Here is a 19133-nt window from a genome sequence, read left to right on the forward strand (position 1 = left end):
GCTGAGCTACCCGGCCGCCTACAGCTGTTCTCCCCGTTTTTAATATGTGACAGTAACACCATTGTGCTATATCATTTCGATAGTAGTGGAAATGTTATCTACGAATAAGAATTCATGTAAGGGAGATTATTCATACAAATATTCTTAAAATACTTCTAAACATTACTTTACCCCTCCGTGTATGCATGAAATTGTTGTTCTTACTTTTCCAGGGTGTTTGATAACAGAGGGATTCTCGCGCTCACGTGCTATTAAAAAACCTTTCGGGCATTAACCAATCCCTCGAAATTCTGCAGACGGTAATGGTATCAATATTTTCATATGTTTTGCAGGAAAAGCGTGGATTTTATGATAGAGGTTTGACAGAAAGTGACCAGAAAACTGTTAATAGGTTATACAAAGCTCTTTTTCATAAAACTTATAAACATACTTTGATTTACAACTGCCAAATTGAACAAACCAAATGAAAATAGCTACGCAATTACGTAACCCTAATGAACGACTTCACTTTAAACAAGCTAGGTTTCTGTGAGGTCTTAGTATTGTCCTTCTTTATTTCATATGAGTTCATGTACATTCATTTTTAATTAAACTAAGTAGTCTCTGCAGTAAGGCTGACGAGTCGTTTTTCAAGACTAAGCATCATTGTAATGTCCGTGTTTAGGAGGGCGGCTGACGAGTCGTTTTACAAGACTAAGCATCATTGTAATGTTCTTGTTTAGGAGGACGGCTGACGAGTCGTTTTACAAGACTAAGCATCATTGTAATGTTCGTGTTTAGGAGGGCGGCTGACGAGTCGTTTTACAAGACTAAGCATCATTGTAATGTTCTTGTTTAGGAGAGCGGCTGACGAGTCGATCGTTTTACAAGACTAAGCATCATTGTAATGTTCGTGTTTAGGAAGGCGGCTGACGAGTCGTTTTTCAAGACTAAGCATCATTGTAAAGTTCGTGTTTAGGAGGGCGGCTGACGAGTCGTTTTACAAGACTAAGCATCATTGTAATGTTCTTGTTTAGGAGGGCGGCTGACGAGTCGATCGTTTTACAAGACTAAGCATCATTGTAATGTTCGTGTTTAGGAGGGCGGCTGACGAGTCGTTTTTCAAGACTAAGCATCATTGTAAAGTTCGTGTTTAGGAGGGCGGCTGACGAGTCGTTTTTCAAGACTAAGCATCATTGTAATGTTCGTGTTTAGGAGGGCGGCTGACGAGTCGTTTTACAAGACTAAGCATCATTGTAATGTTCTTGTTTAGGAGGGCGGCTGACGAGTCGATCGTTTTACAAGACTAAGCATCATTGTAATGTTCTTGTTTAGGAGGGCGGCTGACGAGTCGATCGTTTTACAAGGCTAAGCATCATTGTAATGTTCTTGTTTAGGAGGACGGCTGACGAGTCGTTTTTCAAGACTAAGCATCATTGTTAAGTTCGTGTTTAGGAGGGCGGCTGACGAGTCGTTTTTCAAGACTAAGCATCATTGTAATGTTCGTGTTTAGGAGGACGGCTGACGAGTCGTTTTACAAGACTAAGCATCATTGTAATATTCTTGTTTAGGAGGGCGGCTGACGAGTCGATCGTTTTACAAGACTAAGCATCATTGTAATGTTCGTGTTTAGGAGGGCGGCTGACGAGTCGTTTTACAAGACAAAGCATCATTGTAATGTCCGTGTTTAGGAGGGCGGCTGACAAGTCGTTTTACAAGACTAAGCATCATTGTAATGTTCGTGTTTAGGAAGGCGGCTGACGAGACGTTTTTCAAGGCGCTGCAGGCGGTATTTCGTACTTCTACAAACTTGATCACAGTTTAAAGCTGTTGTGTAATACTTTCTAGCGGTATCGTAATTTCCTTGCGCCTCATAACACGCAGCGACAACTGTGCAGTCAGTGGAGTAAATGGCCCCGACAGATGAGATGAGGAACCGTGTTTCAATAATGTGATCCAGAATTGCCAGTGTTTCCAGTGCTTTCTTTTCATCATTAGAATGGTGACAGCATACAAACTTCAAAGAATATGCATACACTGTAGGAGAAATCATATTCAGCGGACGATAGTTGAACACTTCTGGCTGAAATTCCTCAGGCACAATTGAAGAATTGTCAAGAAGTACCAATTTCCTTACACAAGCAGCATTAAATTTATTTTCTAAACTCGCACCACGTCCACAGAACTTTTCAGTGTACACACGTATCTCTTCTTGCGTGTAAGACGGATTTCGCCGAAGCAACAGACCGGCATCAGGCATCATTTTGCGGCAGACAGTATTCAATATTTCAAGGGCCGTGTAGTAGTTTCTAGCTGTACAATGAAAAGATGCTAGTAGAATAAGACCACACAGTCGGTCTGATCTGCACCCTTTCCGTAAATGTTCTTTTTGCAGCCGTCGTAATTCTTTACGCTGTGCACCATCTTCATCTTCAGAGACATGTATCATCTGCGCTAGCTCTTGGTGGAGACAAGATACCAGAGTGCCAATTACTCCTTTTGCAAAAGGTTGTACTTGCTTGTCATATTCATTTTCCATTCTTTCCAGTGCAGATATCAGAAGATCCATGTCGTCGAACGGATAAACGTGTAATACTCTGAAACACAGAAAGTCTAGCTTAGCTTCACGGTCTGCTGCTGTCATTGATGTGTCAGTTTCCATGTATGGGCGTAAAGATTCGCAAAGGTATAATCCTTTATATCCAGAGCATTTCAATTGAACGAGAGTTTTCAAAATGTCCGGCTTGTTATTTTCATGTACCTTTCCTTTGAACATATTGTTATCAGGTATCATATAGTTTGGACAATTACACGTCTCTACCCATTTGATTAGCTGGTCAAGGCACATCATGTAGCAAGTAAATAGATTGTCCTTGTTCCAGATCTTCTCATCGTTATCTGTTTCTTCAGTCAACCAGAAAAGGCATGTCTTTAGATAATAAGAACATATGATATCCTTGTCCGTAAGTGTTTTACCAAGACCCTCTTTAAACACTACTTTTAATAGACCATAACACAGCCAATGGATATGTCGCATTGACAAAATTAGGCGCTTTTCTGCTATGGCAAACGACATTCTCCATAATGTTCCGGAATAATAATGTCTTGGTCCAACAGGTACATACATGCAACCATCTGTTAGGAGTTCGTTCACTAATTTGTCAGAAAGCCATCGTTTACTAGTACATGTGGTAACTCTCTGTTTTGCAATCCGCGGCCATAAGGATCCGTGTAAACTTATGGCGAAATCAAATACTCCATCACTAATACACGGACCATGGCTTGTGTTACCAGGTATTATGAACTGGCCCCTAAATCTTGCGCTTGCTACTATACATTTCCCACCAGACTTCTGAAGAGATCGTTTTATATTAAGTATTTCCGTCCTTCTTGAATTTTCTTCGTTATTAACAAAGCTTTCCTGGTCTTCAGACAGAAACAGGCTTGCGTACCCGGGTCGCAGTTCATCTTCTTGCATGTTTACTCTGAGAGTATCTTTATCGAGTGTCGCTTTCTCGTCTATGGGAAGTACGTCTACATTCTTGAGGACAAGCATAATATCTTCGTCACTACCTTTCAGGTCAAAACCTTCTGAAAGACTTCCTCCAGATATTGAAATAGAATCTCTATCACCGAAACTATTAATCATGCCCATATATTTAAATATTTCTTGTCTGGAACGAATGTCTTTCTCTGTACCGACAACATCAAGAAGTACTTTATACAGTTTGTCATTTACCACCTTATCTTCCATTTTTGAACTAATTGTTTGGAATGTTCTCTTCTGCTCATAAAAAGCTACCTGAATATAAAATAAACAATATGTAAATATTAATTCAAGACTAGCATTTTAAATGAAACAAGGCAGTCTGAAAGACAGCTAAATCCCCCGCCACTGCTATGGATAGTGAAAGGGTAAACCTTTGATTTTAGCTGTGACCTTTATCTTGAACTGACATGGCTGACTCATGAATTCTGCACAAAGTCTTGAGGTGATCATTTGACCAAAGTTTCATGAAACTTCAAGGGGTTTAGGAGATACAGAGCTGAAACCTTTGACCTTCAGTTTTGACCTTGACCTTGAGTTGACATGGCTGACTCATGAGTTCTTGATGAGGTGATCATTTGACCCAAGTTTGATGAAAATCCTTCAAGGGGTTAAGGAGATACAGAGTGGACACCAAATGGAAGGCTCAAACCTTCGACACTTAGTTGTGACCTTGACCTTGAGCTGGCATGGTTGACTCATAATTTCTGCACATCGTTCTGATGAGGTAATCATTTGACCCAAGTTTTATAAAATTCCTTCAAGGGGTTTAGGATATATAGAGCGGACACGAAATGGAAGGCTCAAACCTTTGACCTTCAGTTGTGACCTTGACCTTAAGCCGACATGGCTGACTCATAAGTTCTGCACATCGCCTTGATGAGGTGATCGTTTGACCCAAGTTTGATGAAAATCCTTCAAGGGGTTTAGGAGATATAGAGCGGACACAATATGGAAGGCTCAAACATTTGACCCTAAGTTGTGACCTTGACCTTGAGCCGGCATGACTGACTCATGGGTTCTGCACATCGTCTTGATGAGGTGATCATTTGACCCAAGTTTTATAAAATTCCTTCAAGGGGTTTAAGAGATATAGAGCGGACACAAAATGGAAGGCTCAAACCTTTGACCTTGAGTTGTGACCTTGACCTTGAGCCGGTATGGCTGACTCATGGGTTCTGCACATCGTCTTGATGAGGTGATCATTTGACCCTAGTTTTATAAAATTCCTTACAGGGGTTTAGGAGATATAGAGCTGACACAAAATGGTAGACTCAAACCTTTGACCTTGAGTTGTGACCTTGACCTTGAACCGACAAGGCTGACTCATGGGTTCTGCACATCGTCTTCATGAGGTGATCATTTGACCAAAGTTTCATGAAAATCCTTCAAGGGGTTTAGGAGATATGGACCGGACACGATTTTGTTCCGGACGGAAGGACGGACACAGACCATTCCTATAATCCCTCCGCCACGGCGGGGGATTAAATAAGAACAAGGCAGTCTGAAAGACAGCTAAATCTCCCGCCACTGTTATGGATAGTGAAAGGGTAAACCTTTGACCTTGAGCTGTGACCTTGACCTTGAACTGACATGGCTGACCCAAACAGACCCATAAATTCCGCACATCGTCTTGATGAGGTGATCTTTTGACCCAAATTTCATGAAAATCCTTTAAGGGGTTTAGGAGATACATAGCTCAAACCTTTGACCTTGAGTTGTAGCCTTGACCTTAAATGAAACGGCTGACTCATGAGTTCTTGATGGGGTGATCATTTGACCAAAGTTTGATGAAAATCGTTCAAGGGGTTTAGGAGATACGGAGTGGACACAAAATGGAAGGCTCAGACCTTTCACCCCAAGTTGTGACCTTGAAATTTAGCCGGCATGGCTGACTCATGAACTGCACATCGTCTTGGATAAGTGATCATTTGACCCAGACAAAATGAAAGACTCAAATCTTTGACCCGGAGTTGTGACCTTAACCTTGAGCCAACATTGCTGACTCATGAGTTCTGCACATCGCCTTGATGAGGTGATTATTTGACCAAAGTTTTGATAAAAATCCTTCAAGGGGTTAAGGAGATACAGAGCGGACACGAAATGGAAGGCTCAAACCTTTGACCTTGAGGTTTGACCTTGACCTTGAGCCGACATGGCTGACTCATAGATTCTGCACATCGTCTTGATGAGAATATCATTTAACTCAAGTTTCATGATTATCCTTCAAGTGGTTTAGGAGATACAGCAATCTGACTTAAGTACATCTCCTATATTACGCTACGCATAGGATCTGAAAACGACCTATTCATTGCCTGGTTCTGACGGCTCTTTCGCTAGCCAATCAGAGCCTAGCTTACAACATCTTGCAAATCTACATGTAGCATTGACTTTTGATATTTACAATTCTTATGTCGTAATGTATCAGATAGCCGGTTTGCTTAGTCGGTAGACCACTTGCTTTGTAAGCGAGGGGTCCCGGGTTCGAGTCCTGGAATAACCGCATATTTTTCTTATCCTTTGACAATCGAACAAGTCGTCTGATTGGATAACATAAAAATAGCAATAATGGAAATCCAAAATATACAGAAGACGAATGTGAATGGGTCGTTCTCAGATCTTCGTTTAGAATATCAAGTACTTTAGTCAGATTGGGAGATACAGAGCAGACACAAAATGTTACGGAAGGATGGAAAGACGGAAGGAGACCATTCCTATAACCCCCACCACTCGTGGCGGGGTATTAAAAAAATTATATGTTTATACCTTGATTTGTACATGTCAATTTCACTACTACAGTATAAACACTTGCAATAAAACAACTTTATTGACATTATTTAAAATATGTATACATATACACTGGAAGAACGATTCGTTTTGTTATAATAGTTTGGAGTGTGATCCTTCTGTCAGTTTGGAAACAATTTATAAACAAACTTTTAAACTAAACTTCAGTTGTTTGAAATATGGCGTTTATATATTTTTAGATAAAATGTGAACGTGTAAATACATATATGTATGGGTGCTAACCATTTCGTGTAGAAATATGATATTTAGAGATTTAAAATAGCTAAATCAATTACCTGCGCCATTTAAATTTTAAAGATCACATTAATTGGTAATTATATACACGGTTCACGTCAAAACATTCCAGTAGACAACAAACCACATACCCGAAATCCATTTTGCTTTTGAATTCGTCTTTGTTATTATGATCAATAGCCTTCTTATTAATAATAATTGATATTCAGTACGTCTTTTGAAAAAGGACACATTTACATACAAATGTTATATTACATATACTAAGGATATCTATATACTTTGAACGATATTGTGAAATCAGGAAGTTCGATCTTGACTTGGCGCTATTTTTAACTCCAAGTTATGAAACTAGAATATGATTTATCGGCGCACTAATTGATTACATTATGAATCATTTTCGATGATAAAGTAGTAGTATCTGATATTACCATTGTTTCATAATATGCGACATTAACTAAACATATCTAATGTCGAGTAAATATTTTACCATCATTATATCAAAATGCCATTTTAAACAAACCAGATCAGAACTGTTTGATACATTAAAATTGGTTCAAAACATAAACGATGATAAAAGAAACAAACTTTTGTCATTTTGTGTTATTCTCTTTAGTATTCATGAATATGCAAACAGAAAATTATATACATAAAAAATCTTCGTGAAAAGCATGTTCAGTAGCTCAGTAGGGAGAGCGTTGGTTTGGATCGTGTGGTCGCGAGTTCGATCCCCGGGGGGCGTATGTTCTCCGTGCCGATTTGATAAAATATATTTTGTCTGAAATCATTCGTCCCCCACCTCTGATAATTCATGTGGGGAAGTTGGCAGTTACTTGTGGAGAACAGGTTTGTACTGGTACAGAATCCAGGAACACAGGTTAGGTTAACTTCCCGCCATTACATGGCTGAAATGTTGTTGATAAACGGTGTTAAACCCAAAACAAACAAACAAACAAATCAAAAGCATGTTCAAGACCATACGACATCCTGTGTGATAATTCTCGTATCCCTTTTCAAAAAAATGATTGCATCTTTGTTATTGTAAATATCTCTGTTGTAATCAGGCCAATTTGTTTGAAATAAAATTTGCTTAAACTAAGTCTGAAAACAAGTAATGACAGCATATATTTGATTAACATGTGGTGAAGGTCGGTTTTGCCTTTCCATTTATAGGACATTGGTACTACATTTGTTCTGCTCTGTTCGGAAGTCAGTGACAACATTTGAATCAGTATGTAATGTGAGTGAGCTACAAGAAACGCTCTCGGAACACATTCAGTCAAAAGATCGTAGCCTTCCAGAATATTTCTTAGCGTTAAACAACAAATTGTACTGCTAAGCGACGATGAGTTTGTCGTTAATCTTGTGAAGAGACACGCCAATACATACGTTATGATTCCGTCACTGCTACAAAACAATGTGATAGTTGAAAATACAACTATTTAAATTGTTCTTCATGTGCATATTTATGAACTCTAGGTGAAATAGTCGATTTTAGTTCCAGATAGAGTTCTATAATTGCGGGTCACCACCTATTGATATGCTAGCATGGCTGAAGAATTTTGAAAATTATATGACATATAAAATACAAGAACTCATTGACCAGACTTACAGATGATGACAGGGCGATGTACGATCTGCTACACTAAGTATAGTGACCTGCCGTAAGCATCAAACTTCCTGTGATCATCAGTAAATATTTATAGGTTATTAGCTTTATATCGGGAAATAAGCACGAGTTCTCGAGCGGAAATATTGCGCGACTTTGAGAGCGCAATGCTCTTCCGCTGAAGAACGAGTGCATATTTCCCAATTCAAAGATAATAACCTTTTTATTACATACGCATCTACACGCATATATTTATGTAAATATCATAAATAGGTTCAAAAGCCTAAATAGGATTGACAATACTGAACTAAATAGAAAACAAATAGTGCAACAACACACACTAAATTACGTCGCGCTCCCGATATGGAATTCAGGCGTCAGTGTAAAGCATTATTTCGCATTTAATAGATTTATACAACATTCAAATATCCATCTCTGTACCTATTTTAAAACAGCAAATAGTTTTATTAATGCTCCAATATTGAGAGATTGCTGTTTACATAATGAAATCCATTTTTCTTTTGCCAGGTTGTTAAAGAACAGGGCTTTGAGATCATATTGGAGGTAAAAGAAAACACCTCCAAAATTAGTGATATTTACCAGAAATGACAAAGCAGAGACAGCCTATTTAGTAGGAAATTGTACTGCCACTAGGTGCAATAGGGAGAGTATGCAGTTCAGTTATTTGCAACATTCTGTGTTTTCGACATTGAATATCATTCTTAAGCAATGTCTTTAGGATTCTTGCAGCAATTTGTATTTGAAGAACAGTATACAAATGAAAGTTAGAAAATCATTTTTTTTTCTGTGAGAAGTATAGAACAGTATTTAAATAAATGACATGGTTAAGGTATTGGGAGGATAATAACATTAGCAGTCACTCCTTCTTCTGAAATATCATTCTGGTTTGTATTTTTGCTGAAATCAAATGCAGCAGTTCAAGATAGAGAATAGTTTTCAGTAATGCTAATACCACTGGTCTCTTCTGAGCAGAAAGATTGTTATTTTTTAAATAATATTACTGGGTTTTTCAAAATAGTGTTTTTTGGTACTGATCATGGACATATTTTACAAAATGGACTTATTGTTACTGAACAAGTTGACTGACATTCTCAAAATGTTACTATTAGTTCTGAGCAGACATGTTGGTATTTTCTAAATGCAAGTGGGACTGAGCAGGTTTTTAACATTTTACAAATTGTATATATATATTATTGCATATTACAGTAATTCATAAATAAATGTGTACTTTCTTATGTTCTGAGCTGTATGCAAGAATAAAATAGTAGTATATCTTTCTATATTATTTTATAAGTCTGTCAAGTTTATGTCTGGTCGAAATGTTGGTTTTGTGCCACTGATGAAATAATTTTGTATCTAGTATTTCCAACCTTACCTGATTTATTTGCTTTGGGAAAAAGTCATAGTCATGTGCCAGTGTCTTTTTGTTAAAAAAATATCCTGAATTTTTCTTAAGTACCATTTTATCTTTGAAACTTGGATTATGACCATCGTCTGTTTGCAAGAGTACAAAATTCTGTCAATATTTTTTTCATTATGGTAATTTTTTACACAGTTTCTAACATTTTTAGGACAGGGAACACTTTTACAGGAAATTATGTTCAAAGCATAATATCTTCTTTGATGTTTTTATGACAGTTTTTTTTCAGGTATGTTTAAAATACAACTAAAGAACACTAAACATGTACATCAAAAGCTTGTAAAATAGTCAGATTAAGTAGTTGCACATGATGTTGGTAGTTTTCTTCAAAATGTTTTTTGAAATAAAGTTGTTTTTTTTCAGCAGTAAATATTATTATGTATAACAAATATCCTTTAGAAAAACATGTCTCTTATACAGTGTTCAAAACTGAATGCAGTATGTTCAACTAATGCTCATATTCTTAACGTCCATGTCTTTGAACATGTTCTAGGCGTTCAATATCTGTTGCATTGGAACTGAACACGTCCGGAGTTAAACAAAAGAACACCTGGGTGTTCACAGACTGTTCATTTATGGAACTGTAGGTGTTACCAATCTGAACACTAACATTAAAAATTAGAACATGTCTGGTGTTAAAAAAGAACACCTGGCTGTTCATAAGGTGTTCCACAACAGAACAGCTGGCTATTCATCGGGCGTTCTTTCTTTGAGCAGCTAGTGTTAAAAATTTGAACACTAGTATTAGGATTTTGAACGCAAAGACGCGTTCAATATCTGTTGCAAATTGGCGTTCAAAACGTGTTCAGTTCCTTAACACTTACATTTACAGTGCACGGAAACCGTACGACGCCCGTACGTCTTACGTGCAAAGGCTGCGCAGAGAAGATACAGTGACGGTACAGCAATCATTGCCTGCTCTTCTCTTACTTGCCTCAACTGCAACAGAAGATATGCCGCTCTGAGACTTAGTAGTGTCATTTCTCTGAAGAGACGAATAATGAAAACATGCTGGAGATGGCCATTATATATAACCATCTGAAAAATGTGTTGCCCATATCAAGGCGAGCGAGCGGCAACCTTATGACAGCTGTGCGGGAGCAGTTAGAATGTCCGACAAGTCTACAATCTCCGTACGATTTCTTTTGGGCACCATGTCCACGGAAAACAATGCGTCGTGCGTAGGTTCACGATCAGCGCGCGGCCCATTAACAATGCCCGTGCGGAAATTGTGCCATGCCATTTGCGACATGTCTACGGGCTAACGCTTCTCGTATAAGTTTAAGCTTGAAAAATCGTAGAGGCTGTGAAGCGAAAATCGCACTGTTACTTCCTGCCTCCGCGCGGGGTTGCACAGAAAGGAGGATACGGGCGGTCTACGGGCGCATCGCAGGCCAAATGTGAACTAGGCATTAGTAGTTCCCGAGTATATTTTGCCAACTGGAGAAGTCAGCAATGATGAATGGACCAAAATAAGCCTGTCCTTGAATTCCCGACAAAATCGTTTGCATAACTTGGTTATAGTCTAGGCGATAGACTCTTCATTAAGTTTTGACTCCTTGGACACAGTTTCACGTCAAGAGATGTCAGGACGTGAGCTTGGGAATCCATCTACTGATGCTGTGAAGAAATTTTAGAAACAAGAAAATAAAGCATCTGTATCAGACAAACAATTCAGATTGGACTCAGTGTCATATAGAGTTTCGTTATATTTTTATAAAAAGCAAATGTGCATCTCTGTATTGTATCCCTTGTATAAAAATCCTTTTAATCATTTACTTTTTCCCATACTGTGGTGTTATCACCATTACTCAGCTAGAGATATCGGTCACACGAATGAAAACGGTCTCGGACGACTTTTGTAACGAATTTATGTACAGAGTATCACTGATTACATTTCCCGTGTTATTTACCGTTATTGAAACGATATTAGGGCGCGATTTTAGGTTGCGATTTAACAGCACTGATGTCCGTTTCACATCTAATTTATAGCAATTTTGCCTAAAAAGTGGCTATCATTCACATCCACAAAATTTGGTTTCACGTCTTATTTAGTATTTACATCAAAATAAGAATACGATGTATGAAATCAAAACTTTTGTACCTGCTGGAATCGCAGGTTCAGCAAAACCAAGTATTCAGACCAATTCAGTAGTCTATTACGATCAAGTGGTTCTAATTCATTTCGTTCCTTACAGCGGTTATCTTTCCCTACTTTTAATGTACCATTAGGAAAGTAATCGCTATGGGGACTCGAGACAAGCTGTATGGGACCTTAGAATTGTGGGTAATTTGGATATTTTTTAACGATAAACGAGACAGATGTTAGTTTCCAACAGGTTGTTAATTCATGTTTTTTTTCCAGTTATCGTTGGTGACAGTCATACCGAACAAATTATCTCACTGATATTTCACCATATACTGTTGGAATCTTTTAACATCTATATACAACTTTTTATGCCCCCGAAGGGAGGCATATAGTTTTTGAACCGTCTGTCGGTCTGTCGGTCTGTCAGTCTGTCTGTCGGTCTGTCAGTCTGTCCGCAATTTTCGTGTCCGGTCCATATCTTTGTCATCGATGGATGGATTTTCAAATAACTTGGCATGAATGTGTACCACAGTAAGACGACGTGTCGCGCGCAAGACCCAGGCCCGTAGCTCAAAGGTCAAGGTCACACTTAGACATTAAAGGATACTGCATTGATGGGCGTGTCCGGTCCATATCTTTGTCATCCATGGATGGATTTTCAAATAACTTGGCATAAATGTGTACCACAGTAAGATGACGTGTCGCGCGCAAGACCCAGGTCCGTAGCTCAAAGGTCAAGGTCACACTTAGACGTTAAAGGATAGTGCATTGATGGGCGTGTCCGGTCCATATCTTTGTCATCGATGGATGGATTTTCAAATAACTTGGCATGAATGTATACCACAGTAAGACGACATGTCGCACGCAAGACCCAGGTCCGTAGCTCAAAGGTCAAGGTCACACTTAGACATTAAAGGTCATTTTTCATGATAGTGCATTGATGGGCGTGTCCGGTCCATATCATTGTCATTCATGCATGGATTTTAAAATAACTACGCATGAATGTGTGAAACAGTAAGACGACGTGTTGCGCGCAAGACCCAGCTCCGTAGGTCAAAGGTCCTAAACTCTAACATCGGCCATAACTACTCATTCAAAGTGCCATCGGGGGCATGTGTCATCCTATGGAGACTGCTCTTGTTTATTTGGAATTTCACCAGCTAAAACTCTGTTTCTTATTTCATGACTCTAGGTAAAATACTTTTAAGATCACATGTCACTTTGTGACACAAGGTGAGCTTTTGTGATCGCGCAGCGTCCGTCGTCCGTCCGTGCGTAAACTTTTGCTTATGACCACTCTAGAGGTCACATTTTTCATGGGATCTTTATGGAAGTTGGTCAGAATGTTCAACTTGATTCAAGTTTGAAACTGGGTCACGTGCGGTCCAAAACTAGGTCAGAAGGTCAAAAAATAGAAAAACCTTGTGACCTCTCTAGAGGCCATACTTTTCAATGGATCATGAAAGTTGGTCAGAATGTTCACCTGGATGATATCTAGCTCAAGTTTGAAACTGGGTCATGTGCCATCAAAAACTAGGTCAGTAGGTCAAATAATAAAAAAATAGTTTTCACGGGATCTGTATGGAAGTTGGTCTGAATGTTCATCTTGATGATATCTAGGTCAGGTTTGAAACTGGGTCAACTGCGGTCAAAAACTAGGTCAGTAGGTCTAAAAATAGAAAAACATTGTGACCTCTCTAGAAGCCATACTTGTAAATGATCTTATGAAAATTGGTCAGAATGTTTACCTTGATGAAATCTAGGTCAAGTTTGAAACTGGGTCACATGCCATTATTAACTAGGTCAGTAAGTCAAGTAATACAAAAACCTTGTGACCTCTCCAGAGGCCGTGTTTTTCATGGGATCTGTATGGAAGTTTATTTGAATGTTTATCTTGATGATATCTAAGTCAAGTTCGAAACTGGGTCAACTGGTCAAAAACTAGGTCAGTAGGTCTAAAAATAGAAAAACCTTGTGACCTCTCTAGAGGCCATACCTTTGAATAGATCTTCATGAAAATTAGTCAGAATGTTCACCTGGATGATATCTAAGTCAAGTTCGAAACTGGGTTATGTGTCGTCAGTAACTAGGGCAGTAGATCAAATAATAAAAAAAAACTTGTGACCTCTCTAGAAGCCATACTTTTCATTGGATCTGTATGAAAGTTGGATTGAATGTTCATCTTGATAATATCAAGGTCAAGTTCGAAACTGGGTTAACTGCGGTCAAAAACTAGGTCAGTAGGTCTAAAAATATAAAAACATTGTGACCTCTCTAGAGGCCATACCTTTGAATGGATCTTCATGAAAAATTGGTCAAAATGTTCACCTTGATGATATCTAGGTCAAGTTCGAAATTGGGTCGCGTGTCATCAATAACTAGGTCAGAAGGTCACATAATAAAAAACCTTATGACCTCTTTAGAGGCCATATTTTTCAATGGATCTTCATGAAAATTGGTCAGAATTTTGTCTTGATGATATCTAGGTCAGGTTCAAAACTGGGTCACATGAGCTCAAAAACTGGGTCACTGTGTCAAATAATAGAAAATCAAAGGCCTGAATGGCCTGAGTCGGCTAATGATTGATGTACTGACAGTATAGTCTACCAGTTTCAGTTTGTTTTTAGTTTTTTTCTTAAAATTTCATAACACAGCTCGATATTTACCCAAAATATTATATCCGGATACGATTACACTTTTCTCCAGTTTGAACAATATATTTTACAAATTGTGATGATACGAAGACATTTAGCAGCAATTGGCAGTATCTGACATTGAAGTTTACGGTTAAATTACCTCTTATTTAAATCTTTTCATAAAAAAGTTGTTTCGTTTCGCCAAACATAGACGATCTACTTTCGATTTCAAAAACTACTAGAAAATACAATTTAATGTTTCGCCGATTTGTTTATTTCTCGAAAAATAAGAATTAAAATCATTTTTAATATCAGTAGTAACTAAACAAACCAGTAACAGCTTCTTCTTCCGATAATTTATCCGTTTACCGACTGCAAAATTCAACCCACGCAAAGTTTATAGAAATCATACGATGCGTGTTTACGTTCAATGTGGGAGAATTAAGGCTGATCGGCTATGTTACCTAACGCATCCAGACGATTCAGATTTTGTTTTTAAAAAAGCATTGTGTGCGTTTCTGTAATTTTTTATACGTTTTTATACGCTTAGAAATTATTAGACATGCGTATTTGCATTATTTCTATACGTAATTTACGCTAATACGCATCTTATCTGGAGCCCTGCTGGAACTATTTTTTGTCTTTCGCTGGATGTTACCCAAGCTTTGTAAGCCTGCGCAATTCTTAAAATGCACATTTATGCTTAATGAGTTACATTCGAGAATTGCACAATTACAAGTCATAAATATGACAGATTACATCGTATATTGGTCATAGCAAAGGGAATTGACACAACTTAACTTCATTCATGCAGTGAACTGTTTGAAATTTGAGAAATCTAATGGAACTACATCCCTTCACATGTTATTCGGTCCAATTAGAGAATCGTTGGATAGCAAGGACTCGTCAAAAGGCTTTCAGCCTTTAGCCGACTCAAAAACGACGTCATACTCAGTTCAAAACTGGGTCATGTGGGGACAGGTGGGCGATTCAGGACCATCATGGTCCTCTTGTTTATATAGACACAACACAAATTCGCAAGGATTTAGAGAAGTTAACAAAACGAACTGCCAACTATATAATGTTTTTATTTCTTTCTAAGGTTACAGGCATCTGTAAAAGGTAAGACACTAGTGCACAAAACAAAATAAATCTTACTAGTATCGATGCAATACAACTTAAATTAAATTTACTATATATCTTTATACGGGCAATCACATTTTGTTCCATTTTAATATAAAATGGAAATATGATTTTACATATGAACACTATCACAGACATGTTACAGCTTTTTACACCTACTTCAAGTCTGAAGATACAGAAGACAAAATAAAATTTTGCATTACAAAGGTAACTTGAGGTCTATGACGTCCTTAATCTCAATCGGAAGCTGACCCTGCTTCTGTGACGTTTTTTTTTAGCATTCTAACTTTCTGCTTTAATACAATCACAATATGTAGTTACTTATAGTCAATTCTAAACCTAACAATAGCACATGGAAAAAAAGGCAACATCAAAATTAAATGTATTAAATGTTACACGTGCATTCCAGCGTATAATCAAGTAACATGGTACTTAGTATCACAACTTGATGTAACTATACACTGACATGAATAAACTAAATGAACTAGCCATCAGTTTTCATATTAAGGTCCTAAAGCATAAACCATATTTTATGCCCTGGTGATTTGCCTTCCCACAAATAAATGTTGAACAGTGAACCTCGAAATTATTTTATCTGGCAGTGCGTGGTGGGTTAGGTGAAGGACGCACGCACACGTACGGACGGTGCGACTTTAATATGCCCACTTTCGGGGACATAAAAATGTGATAAAATGTTGCTTAAATGTGAGTGACCACCTTTCAAAAGAATCTAAAGAAACTTGTCATAATGACAGGAAGTGGCGAGAGTAATATTAAATTACAGTATGTGAGTCATCTTAAACCCCGAGGGTAAGTTCACATCGGAGCTCTAGGGAAGGGTAGGCTGTTGTGTAAATGATACTTACCCCACCAGTAAAGTAACTGACCAATCAAAAATTGGGCCGTGGAAGTATGTAAGACTTTTTTCCCTGCACACTGAGCGCTGTGATAAAAGCAAGGAACCAGTAAACCCTACCTCGCCATGGAGTTTGCGGAGTTCAGGTCTTCAGCAGGGAAGATACGATGGTGTACTTACTTATACCGTTCAAGTGGGTTATCGAGTACAGTGTCAGTCTCTACTCTACCCTAGAGCTTCGATGTGAACTTACCCCGAAGTGTATGACGAGTTTTTCCAGCACCGGCAAACCTGTCTGGTATGCAAGAAGGTTTTTTCCAACACCGACAAAAACACGGGAAAATCCTGTCCAGCATGCAAGAAAAGGCAAATTGCGTTGCGCATATCATGTGTGACTTCTCTAATTTTAAAAATAAAAGTTCACGTACTGAGGTGTTACAATGTAACTATAATGTGAGCCTAAAAATCTACTTTTTACTCTTAACTCGGCTTTCCCTCTACTATGGAAACACGTGTGCAACTAAAAATGTGAACGTTACTTTTCTATATTTCAAAAAGAGCCATGAAAGGGAAATGAATCACAAAAAAAAATAAAACAAACAAACAATACATTGTACGATAAAGATGAATGTAGAAACTGTATTCCGTCGTTCATTTAAAAAAAAACAACAACAACATAAGTTTGAAAATATCCTATTATCCTAATAGTATACAATATCTAAACACACCATAGTTTAATTAAAAGTTCTTTTGTTTTCATATCGACATCGTTTCAAATATTATAGGTAAAACTATATTTTTATTTGTTTGTCTGTACTTGAGTGCGCGTTGTATGCGTTGTTTGATTTCATTTTTTTCAACACCGGCAATGATTATAATATCTTTATAAACTAATTACAACACACACATTTATATATATTTAGTATTATTTACATACTTCATTGGATGTCTAGTGTATTTTTATCACATCGGTACCGTACGGGGAATGTCTCGAACAGTCGCACACTTATTTATACAGTTCAAATTATTTGAATATTGATTCAGTCTCCTTCGAGATATGAAGTATAATCATATTATATTAAAAATGAAATAAAATGTTGTTTGGTTTTTAAAGTCAGATCGACATAATTGTATGTCATGTGGCGACTCTCTAGAACCGTTGACCTTCCGTTTGCCAGCCGGATGCTTCCTCACATATAATAATTCAACACCCTAACGAACCAGCGACGGTGAAGGTCAAGTGATTCGAAGTCAGTGACCTTTATCACTCTGCCAATGAGACCCCTAAACACAATTCAATAGGGTCTAACTGTAAACATTCTCTAGATTCAGATTAATGTAAACATTACTCAAGCTGAAGGCACCTTAACAATAAAATCTTGCAAAGTATTACTTTATTTCAGGATCACAATTATTTTTTATATCTGTAAAATATTCATCACGATTTTATGAAAGATATAGGTTACAAGTTTGTTAAACTGTCGAGACATTTCAAAGGCAGTGCACGACACTTGGAAGTTCCTTACACAGAGCGTGAAAAGGACTTTTTCAGTAAAATATTTTATGCCTCCAGTTTGATTCAATAGAACTTTGTTCGACTTTTTATTAGGAAATATTTTAGTTTTTAAATGGTTTGCTAGGCTGAACAAGTACTATCAACATAATATTTAGTAATTTGTTCAATGTATTTCGATTTACTGAATAAAAAACATTTCAATTGAATATTTCTTCTCGCAAAACGTGCGTTGTAGTCATTTTATCACGTTTCTTCGGTCAGTCGTACAACACCCAAACCAACGATAGGTATTTATTATTTCGGCGGGAACTTTTGATACGTTAACGTCTTTAAAGTGACGTCAACTCGAAAATGACGTCATAATATGCCAGTAAGATTGTTATGTTTTCATTTCCATAGAGACAATAGTATGTATATCTGCTTGGAAAATAATAACACTGACATCAAATAAACGGGGTAAATGTTCAGTTTAGATCGGCCCAAATCGGCCCTTGGCACTCAACGTAGTAAACAACATCGGCCCAAAATCGGCCCTTGGCACAGAAGTGGTTAATTCGCTTTATAAAGGGAAACAACTCTGCCAACAAACCTACATTCTTCTCTGATGATAACAGACTTGTTTATTAATAACTAGACTCAACTCAGTCAGTAAACAAAATATACTGCAAAACATCATTCTTCGCAGAGAAAACAATTTAGTGGATTTTATAGTATACAAATCCTCACTGAAAAACTGTAATTCAAAATTATTTCATCTCTATAAAACTGAATATCAAGAAATGATTGTCTCCTCCAAAAATCAGTTTTTGACCAAGCCTTACAATTTTATGTCAACAAAGTTATTTTTGCTCAGTTTTTGTAAAACTTTGTACGGAACTACAATGACACAAAAATTCAAAGTTCTCAACTGGAACAAGTCTTTTTTGCTGCTATAGCACTTACAATTTTAGACGTAGCGAAAAAATAAAACTTGCAAACTGGGCGTTTGCTCCCGGTGATTTTACCCATAGCACCAATTAACCCATCAGACACCAACCAATCTTAATGACTCTTATTTTGTTAGTGGCAATTAACTATATGTCAAGTTCTATTCGTGCGTTTGTTATATATGTAAAAATTGTTAGCTGCTCTTTTTACTTTGTATATAGTATGACTCTCGAATCGAAAAATTTATCTTATTGGGAAAATTTTATGATAATAGCTCTGTACAAGTAACGAAAATGTGTGCAACTGTCCACAGTTTTAATAACATGAAATATATCGGCGATAAAATCAAGT

General features: G+C 37.5%; 1 protein-coding gene across 2 annotated transcripts; it reads right to left on the minus strand.

The window, feature by feature from the left end:
• Positions 1-388: 388 nt before the first annotated feature.
• Positions 389-6834, minus strand: LOC128555499 (uncharacterized). Of its 2 annotated transcripts, none has more exons than XM_053537891.1 (2): positions 6700-6834; positions 389-3781 (listed from the first exon to the last, which is right to left on the minus strand). In XM_053537891.1, exon 2 carries the CDS (start codon positions 3731-3733, stop codon positions 1700-1702), a length of 2034 nt encoding a protein of 677 aa, XP_053393866.1. In that variant the 5' UTR covers positions 3734-3781; positions 6700-6834; the 3' UTR covers positions 389-1699. The 2 variants fall into 2 exon arrangements, with proteins under 2 accessions (XP_053393866.1, XP_053393865.1); XM_053537890.1 differs by having other exon boundaries at positions 6610-6739.
• Between the last annotated feature and the right edge of the window lie 12299 nt (positions 6835-19133).

Source organism: Mercenaria mercenaria, chromosome 3, assembly GCF_021730395.1.
Source record: "Mercenaria mercenaria strain notata chromosome 3, MADL_Memer_1, whole genome shotgun sequence".
Taxonomy (NCBI): Eukaryota; Metazoa; Mollusca; class Bivalvia; order Venerida; family Veneridae; genus Mercenaria; species Mercenaria mercenaria.